Here is a 10,695-nt window from a genome sequence, read left to right as displayed (position 1 = left end):
ACTAGGCGCAGTTCGTGCCTGGAGCTGGTGACCCCTAATCTCTGCCTTACGAATGCCTGAGCCAGTTGGCTCCCCCCAGGACTGCGGCTGCCCCTCCCTCCTTCCTACCTATCATCTTCCCTCCGCGCGGCCCCATCTTCTCGGAAGGAGTTGGCTTAGTAAGGTCAGATGTAAAGCAACCATCACAATTAACCCCTCCCCTGGACTGGTCATTTAATTGCTTCACCCGAGTTCTGGCTCCCTCCCTCCCTGGAGGCTCGGCTATCGAGTGCTCCCGTCTGAACCTAGCGTGGAGCCGAGGGCGCGCCGGCTCGGCCATCCTCTGCTTCTTCCTGGCCCCGCCCTCCCGTGGGGGCCGCGGTGGCTGCACAGCACTCCTTATCTCGGTCCGCAACGTACGCCCACTTCGCCTGCCACGGGCGCTTCCGGTTCCGGTTCCTGTACCTGGAGCCGCGCGAGATCCGAGGCGCCGGGCATGGCGGGGAGCCGGCTGGAGACCGTGGGGAGCATTTTCTCGCGGTGCGTGCCCGGAGCCGCTGGGGGCCGAGGGCACTCCCCATTTCGCGCTCTGTTTTGGGTGGGCCTGAGCCGCCAAAGCCTCTCTCGTGCTCTCTCCTGCCTCTGAAGAGTTATATCTGACGACGTCACTCCTTGAATCTCTTAGCTTTCACGTTCAAGATCGCACCTCTCTCCTCCGCCAAGGGAGGTCTTTAGGAAGGGGTGGGGAGGAAGGGGCTGATGGGCCTGGCCGAACCGGCTTTGCATTTTCCTTAACGGCACAGTGATAGGGCGAGGGGGTAGGACGAACATAAAAATGGAAGGATTAACCCCTGAGCACTGTTAGGTTGGTTTGGAATATGGAAACATCTTACCTGTAGGTGGGAATACCTGCTCTGCCCTCCTTCTGTTGTTTTCCGGACCCTGCGGTCCCCCAGATGTCCCAGGCTGCGGCTACACTGATTCAGGGGCTCAGGCTGTCACTGACCTTCGTTCTTTACCCTCCCTTAAGGACGCGGGACCTGATTCGGGCTGGGGTGTTGAAGGAGAAGCCCCTGTGGTTTGACGTATATAACGCCTTTCCCCCGCTGAGGGAGCCGGTCTTCCGAAGGCCCCGCTTGCGATACGGCAAAGCCAAAGCTTCCATCCAGGACATCTTGTACCACGAGGATCGGATTAGAGCGTGAGTGCGGAGCCCATATGATGGACAGGAGGCAGCAGAACGTCAGAAGGAAATGTTTAGCCAGCAGTCTGGCAACTTAAATAGGAATGGAGTCGGGGCTTGCCCTGTGAAAAGGTCTTGTCTATCTAGCCAGATTAGGGAATCAGTGCCTCTCTCGCGTGTGAGACAAACGAAAGTTCCGAGAAGTAGAACCTGGAGCCCAGCAACCGATCATTTCTATTTAGCTACCTGTGTCTGCGCATCTGTTTGGTGGCAGGCACTATGCTAAGCCCTTAGCAAACATCCGCCTTAGGCCTCTAATCCTGTGAGATAGGGATATTCGTCTTCATTTTAGTCATGAGGACTGGGGGCCTCAAGGAGGTCAGCTTAGTGGGAATTCACTGACAAAGCCCTTTCCCTCAAATACTGATGTCAAGTTAGTTTTTAGTGCCTAGAATTTTTACAGATTGTTTTTTAAGTGTTAAGATCAGAGATTGTGCCTAATTGAAATTAATACATATTCCTCATTTTTACCCCTATTTCTGGTTGTAAGGAAATAGTTTATAAAGTCATTGTATTTATTGGGGTCTAGGCACCTTTCATTTGAGAAATATTCTCCCCACCCCCACCCCAAACAACACTCCTTTGAGGTGGAACTGGTGTGTTCCAGCTCTGCTTGGAAATTTTCAGGGTAGGGAATTTTCAGAGATCTTTGGGACACTGAATACTTTCCTAGCTTTTTTCTGCTTAGATCTATTGCATGCACTTGGTCAGGATGCTTTCAAGGTCATTTATACATTAAAATCACTTGTGCTTTTACCATGTGTGTAGCAGTGGAACTAGGTGATGGTCATTGGAGAATGTGGAATATTTTACTGTTCCCTCATAATAACGTCTTAAATAATTTTTTTGAACCTTTATCTTTTTGGCTTTTTTGTTTGGTTGGTTGGTTTTTTGGGGGGTGTTTTTTGATATTTTGTTTGTTTGTTTGTTTGTTTTTAAAGTGATGAGGTTTTTATTTACTTTGATGGAGGTACTGGGGATTGAACCCACGACCTTGTGCGTGCTAGGCAGACACTCTACCACTGAACTACACCCTCCCCCCTATTTTTTGATATTTTTAAGAACTTATAATAACAAGATACATTTCAGGTGTATCAAAACCTAAGTATAGGAAGTGAAATCATAGAAGTACTAGAAGGAAATATGGGAGAATTTAAATAATAATCTGAGTGGTAAAAGCCTTTCTTAGCATGACATAAAACCTAGAAGCCATAAATGAAAATATTAAGATCTTTTGCACACACAAAACAAGCAAAATCAAAAGTCAGCTGACATATTGGGAAAAAAATTTGGAAGACATATCACAGAGGGCTGATATCCTCTTCATACTGCTGTCAAGTTTGCTTATAGGTCAATAAGAAAAAGACCAAAAGGAAAAATGGGCAAAGAATGTGGACAGGCCACAGAGAGGGAAATTCATTTGCTTTTAAACATGGAAAGATGTTCAGTCTGTTTCATAAGAAAAGCAAACAACATTGAGCTACACTACTTCACCTGTCAAATTGTCAAAGATCAAAAAATTGGAAAATATAATTTGATCCAGGGTTTGGGGAAGTAGGCAGTCCTTTACCTTACTGGTGTGGGTGTAAATGGGCACAGCTCCTTTGGAAAGCACTTTGGCAATTTGGAAGGCCAAATTACAAATTCTTATACCTTGACCTGGTGATAACCATTTTTATGAATTTATTCCACAGACTTACTTGCCCAGTGCACTGAGAAAGATAAAGGTAATCACTGCAGCAGTATCTAAAGTAGCAGAGGACTAGAAATAATCTACATGCACCAATTTGGAATGATCTCTAAGAAATGCTAAGTAAAAAGGCGGGATGTGCTCACCATCCCTGGGGTTAGACAGCGTGGCTGGGGATGTGGCTGGGGACGGGGAGTGATGGATGTGTGTGTGGTTGTACATTGCTAGAGCATCCCTGGGTAGTGTTGCTTCCTGGGAAGTGAACCTGGAGTTCAGAGGTGAGGAGGAACGTTACTTTTCACCTTTCTGGAACATTAGATGTATTTACCACGTGCATGCAGTGCTTATTTAAAACAGACAAACAAAAGCTGTTAGGCTCAGGTTCTGTAGGTCACCTTGTCCTCAACTCCTCAGGGCCCAGCAGTTATTCGTTACTCCATTCTTGGCCATGATCTATAATTGGAGATTTATATTGTGTTTTGTGTTTTCTAGGAAATTTTATTCCACGTATGGATCTGGTCAAAAAGCTTTTGATCTGTTCAATCCAAACTTCAAGTCTACCTGTCAAAGGTAAGCCATTTTACAAGTCCTGGGTTACTTTTTTTTTTTTTGAGGATTTTGTTGTTAGTTTGAGGAGTTTTGTTGAATTCCACTTGAGGGAAAAGATGTTTCTGTTGGAAGATGTGTTACAGGAGTGCTTAGTACTGTGTGTAACAGCACATCTTGACAACTCCCAGTACACAGCCCTAAGATGTGACTGCTCGGACTTCTAGGTTTGTGGAGAAATACATTGAGCTACAGAAACTTGGAGAAACAGATGAAGAGAAGTTGTTTGTGGAAACAGGGAAGGCTTTATTGGCAGAAGGTGTCATTTTACGACGAGTAGGAGAAGCAAGGAATGTGAGTATTTTATTACCAAAATTGTCTAATTTGCCAGAGGTTGAAGGAAGGCTTGATTTTCTTTCCCCAACCTTGGCTCCAGGTCAGATACTACTGGATCAGATATACTAGAATTTTGTGGTAAGGACTGCTGCTTGGAATAAGTAACTTGTGAGGGTTTTTGAAATTGTGATTCTGTAGAGGTTTTTTAAATCATGTTTATTGTTTGTCGTAATAGAATATGACCTGAGATAACAGTGTTATATTTTTGACTCTGTGATAGAATGTGTCTGTCACATAGCTTCAGCCGGTTAATTGAGTGAAAATGACATCCCTTTGACGTTCTTATGTCTGGTCTTTTAAGCAGCAGGAAGGTAGCAGGAAGGCTGAACCCATGGGTGTCAAACCCCAATCTGTGTTGGAAGAGAATCAGCCTCTGACAGAAGTTCCACGGGACCAGCATTTGGGGGCACCTGGAGAACAGGAAAAAGGCCTCTCACCTCCCTGAAGAGCTCTGTGTGCTGTGTACACTGACAGCCAAGCCGGCTGCAGGAGATGAACGTGGAACTATTTTTAACAGTTGGACTGTGCAAATGTTGCTTGATCTCTAAGGCATTCTGTTTGCCTTCTTTTGGTTCCCCTTTCTAGGCTGTCATAAAGCTCTGTATCACAGTTGGAAAGAAGCAGTTATGTGAACTTTTATGTTTGGACGGTATTAAATGAAGAACTCCCTAGTGCTTATAAAGTAAATTTATTTTAAAACTGTAAATTGCATTAGGAAACCTTTATAAGAATTGTTTGAGTGGGACTCATTCTGCGTAGGTTTGCTTCGAGTTTTATGTTCGCATTTGATTCGCTGCTAGGTTTCTTGTCTCTGGATCCATCAAACTTCCACTTGGACACAACGGTGTGGTTCCCTGGCCAGCTATGTATGTCTGCAGATAACCTTTGTACTTTTTGTTTGAGAGGCCAAGCTGACCTGTGCTTTGCAGTAAGAGTAAGAACCTATCACTGATGGTAGACAAAGGCGAAATTGTAAGTTTAATCTCACGGATTGAGTGCTGGAGACAGCGTACAGATGCACAGAGTAAGCCACTCGGTAACGATTTATTGAATGAAGGAGTGATTACATCCAGCTAAAGACTGAATTCCGATGACATCTCTGTGGGTAACTGCGTTGCCAGGAGGAGCGGGCTGATTTAGGTGGTGTGTCCCACCAGCATCCACCTGCCTCTCTGGCGTCAGGGTGTGCTGATGGGTTTCTACCACTGTCTTGCTTTCTGTAGCTCCGTATCTTTTACGAAAAAAGTGAAATGCCCCTCAGCTATTAGCGGTCAGCTGTTTGTAGTAAGCTGCTTCAGAAGTGCCTCATTTTAAAACTCAGGTGGCTTCTCTCCCCCTTTGCTCTTCGTGTCATCTCTTCTGTCTCCTGGCAGGTTGGGGGCGGGGCCGCAGAAGGAGGGCAGAGCAGGTGTTCCCACACACAGGTAAGATGTTTCCATATTCCACATTCCAGCCTGTACACCTCCCTGCACGTGGTGCTCAGGTAATGGAAGGCAAATGAGTACTTGAGGCAAAAGCCATTCTCAGCCATGCTGCCTCCCCACCTCCCCATCACTGCTTTACAGTTCATGTTAAGGGGACGCTTTGCTTTTAGTTGGGGAAGTAAGTTACATCCATTCCACATTAGGCAACCAGTGGGTGCCAGACCCCTGGCCGGGCCTTAGGAGGAGAACTTAAGCAGGTGGAGGAGACGGTTCTGTTCTCAGAGCAACAATCAGCGGTCACTCATTACCTCTCTAATCCTTATCCTTTTGGGATTTAAAAAATGGATTTTTTTTTGTGATAGTGATGAAGATATTTTTAAAGTTATTTGTTGCCTAATTAGAGACAAAATTATACATGGTTTAATATTTAAATTGAAATGGTTCAATTTGGCCCATGGTTCAAAATTTAAATTGAAAAGCCAGTCTCTTGTACCCCGTCCCCCGGCCACCCCTTTTCCCTTCCCTGGGGCCACCACTATCACCTTTTTCTTTCCAGAAATAATTTTGAGCACATATAAGGGGAACCAAGCACACTGTTCTGGAACTTGTTTTCCACTTAATGTCTCAGAGATCCTTTGTATGGACGCATAGCAAACCTTCAACCTAAAATCCCAGTCACCAAAACCTAGTCAAAGGTGTGAAGCTTACTTGGGGGTTCAGAACTCCTCCCACGATCCGTGGGGGCAAAAGCCATCACCAGGTCCCTACAGTGTTTGAAGAGAATGGGAGTGTAAGTGCATTCTTGGCTTTAAGGACCTTAAAATCTAGGTGGGAAGATAAGAGTGACTTTCAAAAAGGTAAAATGAACAGGAATACTTTTAATTATGAAAATGTGTAGAGTCAGGGAGAAGGACCAGCTCTGAACTAGTCCAGGACCACTGCCTTGGAGGGGGTGGGTTTGAAGTGTGCCTGCTGTTCCTTCTGCCTGCAGCACACTCCCTGCCACCAGGGTCTTTAGAAACCATACCTCCACTGCCCCTTTCAAATGGTATCTCTGCTCAGAAGCTTCACCAATGTTCACATCAAGTCTCAGGTCCCAGCTGAGCCCCTTCCAGGCTACGCTCGCCTGCTTCGCTGCAGTCGGCACCCCGGGTCCGCTGTTTATTTCCCTGCCTGCCTCACCCTGGTCTTCTTTCCAGAGGGAACCATCCTTTCCCTATTCAGCATGTGAACAAGGGTAGAAATTCTTATTTTGATCTGCTGGAGCGCTAAATCAGGAGTAGACCCTCCATGTGGGTTTGCTGAGCTGAAGCCAAGGAAGGCATGTCCAGGCGATGGTGGAGTTTGCACGAGTCTGAAGGTCTGGATTCTAGTTCTGGTTACTCAAGTTTTTACTGATGTGACCTTGTGCCTGTCACGGTCTCTCAAACTATGACAGGGGTGATGATGTTTGCCTCTTTGGCTTCCGGTTAGTACTGGGAGGATTACTTGAGATAATAAATACAAAACTCACTTGTAATATGTGTAACAGGTGCTTTTCTTAACTCTTGAGGAGGAGTGGAAAACAGGCTTGAGCAGATAGGGTGGGATCAGATCCTGGTGGTCTCAATAACTACTCAGAGGGGCTCAGTGGGTGTAAGAAAGTTTGAGCAGGGAAATAACGTAGTGAAAACAGTGTCAGGTGGAAGAAGATGTGCCCAGATGTGACATAAAGAATGGGGTTGGGGGAGTGGGCAGGCAGGGAGGGAGGGAAGAGGAGACCACGACTTTGATCTCTGCAGCCATTCCCCTTGGAGGCAAGGACTCCAAAGTTTGAGATCTGAGTGACCAGAAGAACACTAACATCGGAGGCAGGGCAGGGCTCAGTGGTGGAGCGCGTGCTTAGCATGCACTGGGGTCCTGGGTTCAACCCCCAGTACCTCCATTTAAAAAAAATAATAAATAAAATGAAAGAAGCCAGTCTGAAAAGGCTACAAACTGTACGATTCCAACCAAATGACATTCTGGAAAAGGCACAGCTACAGGAACCATAAAAAGATCGTGGTTTCCAGGGGTTTGGGGAGAGGGAGGCAGGCAGGAATGAATAGATGGAGCACAAGGGACTTTTAGGGCAATGAAATTATTCTGTATGACACTGTAGTGGTGGCTACATGTCATTATGCATTTATCAAAACCCATAGAATGTACAACATCAAGAGTGAACCCTAATGTAAACTATGGACTTTCGTTGATAATAATGTGCCCATGTTGGTTCATCAATGGTACCAAATACGCCACACTGATGAGGGCTGTTGAGGGTAGGGGAGTATATATATATGTGGATGGGGAGGGCTATGTGCGAACTCTGTATTTTCTGCTCAATTCTGTTGTGAACCTGAAACTGCTCTAAAAGAATAAAGTCTATAAAAATAAATAAGTAAGTAAACCTAATTACATCCCCTTACCAGAAAAAAAAAAAAAAGAAAAAGAAAGAAAGGAAAAGCAGGAAAGGTGGGGAAGTGAGCTTCAATTCTCAACATACTGAATTAGACGTGATGGCGCAACCTCTAAGTGGCAGAGATGTGGGTCGAGTGTCTGGGAGATGGGGAGGAAACAGGTACCGGGGTGAGAGTTGGAGCCAGGAGAATGAGTGAGCTCTCCCAGGGGAGTGTAGAGAGACAGGATGTGGGGGACTGAGCCAGGTGGATGTTCAGGACCGGGGGAATGAGAAAGTCCGCAAAGAAAACAGGTCCTGCATCTTCCATCGTCTAAATTGCAAGGCTTGTTGAAGTGGTCCTGGATTCACCAGGTTTTACAGAGTTCTTCCTTTGCTTTTGTTGGCTACACCTGATCTTTGTGTGTTTTTTTAAAAGGCAAACCTGATTCTTTTTGTGATTTTTGTATAGTCTTCCTCGATTTATGATGGGGTTAAGTCCTGAAAAGCCCATCATAAGTTGAAAATATCGTCGGTCAAAAATGCATTTAATCGCCTAACCTACAGAACGTCATAGCTTAGCCTAGCCTACCTTAATGTGCTCAGAACACTTCCATTAGCCTACAGTTGGGCAAAGTCATCTAATATATGGCTTATTTTATAAAGTACTGAATAGCTCATGTACTTCGTTGAATACAGTACTGAAAGTGAAAAACAGAAAGGTGGTCTGGGTACAGGATGGTTGTCAGTGTATCAGTTGTTCACCCTTGTGGTTGCAAGGCTGTCTGGGAGCTGTGGCTACCTCCCTTCCCAGTGTCACAAGAGATTATCAGAGTGCATACCGCTAGCTTGGGAAAACAAAATTCAGAAACGAAAAATCAAAGTACGGTGTCTACTGAACGTGTACTCTCACACCATCGTGAAGTCAAAAAATCATAAGTCAAACCATCGTAAGCTGGGGACAGTCTGTGTAATATGTGACGCTCTGTTCTCTGATAATGCAAGTGGTATTACAGAAAAACCCAGGCCTCCAAAGAATTCCTAATTTTGTTAGAATGATACTCTTCTCTCTAAATAAATGACGGCTTGCCACTTGAAAATAGTCAACAGATTCCTTTTTAAACAAAGTCATTCAAGTGGGAGGATAAGATCTCTGAGGCTAGAGCGCTGGTGCCTGCCTCTGTTCTTGGGAATCCAGACAAGGCAGCTGGAATTGTGCGGCCTCATGTATCCTTCCAGGCTCTCAGTTGTGACCCAGCCCGGCTCAGATCGGGGCTGGCAGTTTCCCTGACGGCATGGGAGCTGGGGCATGTGACACAGTGCCACTCTGATAGTGAAAGGGAGTTGGCACTCTGGAGCTAGGGACATGGAAAGGTGAATCGTGTGTGTCTAGCGGGGCGAGGTTATGACTTTGTTCCTATCTGTGTTCCTGAGCTCTGTTCCAGAACAGCCAAGAGGTGGAGGACTGACTGGCTGGGTTAGTCATGCGTTTTGAGCCTTTGATGGTGCTCCGTGAGACGGATGCCTGAGCAGGTTCAGTGAGCAACTTGGTTGAGGTCACCTTGGCTGATGGAGGAAGGGCACCTGCCCTCCTTGTGGAAAAGACAGGAAATGGCTGTCCTGACACTCCTAGGGCAGCCCTCAGTGTGGCAAGCTGGTCTCTGATTGGATAAGCCCAGCACTGGAGCAGTTTCTGTGGAGATGCTGAACCAGACAAGTGTTTATTGCTGCAGCATGAAAAATGAAAAGGTTGCTAGGGGAAGGCAAAGGAGGCAGGGAGTTAAGTGCTACGTCCTCTACAAATGCCGCTGCCATGCCCCCCTGGCGGAGCAGATTACAGAGAAGGGATTTTTGTTAAATGCTAGCTGACAATGAAATTACATTTTGGGTATAGTTTTACCCTCGATTGATGCTTTTCCTGGACTGGAACTTAAATGTCAGTCACCTGACCTTCTGGTTGCTCAGTTCTTTTAATTAAAAGATGGTTCTAAGCAACATCCAGTAGTGGTCTATTTATTATTTATCAAGCATTTTCCTTCCAGCAGTTAGTGAAAGGTCAGTGGCTTCAACGGGTGCTTTGTTTTTGGTGAGCAGCTTAGATGAAAAAGATACACAATCAGTCTCCGCTCCCTCCTGTTTGCTCATGGGCAGGATACTGCTTAATAGTCATTGTGGCATTTAGGATCGCAGACCTCTGAAAACATGCAGAAAAGTGCATGTGCATCCCTGGCTGCTGAACATTTCTCCAAAAGTAAACATCAGGTTGTGATTATGGTTAATAATGAGATATTGATTGTTTGAAAATGTCACCGCCTGGGACCTTAGCCGCAGCACCACTAGATGGCGCTGTACTCTCATGCTGTTTCGCCACTATTTCTTTCTTTCTTTTCTTTTTTTTTTTTTTTTTAATTTCCTTGCCTCGAGGTACCTTGCCTTTCAAGGTTGGCGACTGTCCTTGTAAAATAATGTTCTGGCTGAGATTTAGGAAGCTGAGGTCCTGGCGTGCCTGGGATAGGGTAGAGATGGGAGCGGAGGGGCCCCTGGACAAATGACAAAGACTTGCCCGGGGACTGTGCACCAACATAGGAACAGGAGGGGAAGGACCTAACGGGTGCTGAGCCCCTGGAGATTCTGCCCCGAGCAGTGTTCCCTCACCTCCTCCAGTCAGTGACACATCTGCCAACTTGCTGTGGAGGACGGAGGGAGAGAAATGTGCAGGCAGGGGGCAGTTGCGGAGCAGTGGAAAAAACCCAGGCCTTGGTGGAGAGACAGACCTGGGTTTGAAACCCTGGTAGATTGCTTCATCTTGTGCCATTAGGGGAGTGAGCAAATGAATAGCTTGAGCCTCAATTTCCTTATCTGTAAAACTCCTGGAGCTGTGACCCAGAATAAAAGCGTGTGAACAAATCGGATCTGTCTTTGCTCTCCTTGCTTGGCAACTGTGGATTCCCACTGGGTGGAGACGAACATACTTTAGAACCAAGTGGAGAAGAAACAAGAAGAT

General features: G+C 46.0%; 1 protein-coding gene across 2 annotated transcripts; it reads left to right on the top strand.

Annotated features, from left to right (window-relative positions):
• Positions 1–347: 347 nt before the first annotated feature.
• Positions 348–6,797, top strand: MRPS23 (mitochondrial ribosomal protein S23). Of its 2 annotated transcripts, none has more exons than XM_031468077.2 (5): positions 348–519; positions 1,010–1,180; positions 3,405–3,482; positions 3,686–3,812; positions 4,159–6,797. In XM_031468077.2, exons 1-5 carry the CDS (start codon positions 476–478, stop codon positions 4,297–4,299), a joined length of 561 nt encoding a protein of 186 aa, XP_031323937.1. In that variant the 5' UTR covers positions 348–475; the 3' UTR covers positions 4,300–6,797. The 2 variants fall into 2 exon arrangements, with proteins under 2 accessions (XP_031323937.1, XP_031323936.1); XM_031468076.2 differs by having other exon boundaries at positions 4,156–6,797.
• The last annotated feature ends 3,898 nt before the right edge of the window (positions 6,798–10,695 follow it).

The sequence above is a fragment of the Camelus dromedarius genome, chromosome 16, assembly GCF_036321535.1.
Source record: "Camelus dromedarius isolate mCamDro1 chromosome 16, mCamDro1.pat, whole genome shotgun sequence".
Lineage (NCBI taxonomy): Eukaryota > Metazoa > Chordata > Mammalia > Artiodactyla > Camelidae > Camelus > Camelus dromedarius.
The sequence above is the reverse complement of the archived record's forward strand: the minus strand, read 5'-3'. Positions and strand labels throughout refer to the sequence as shown.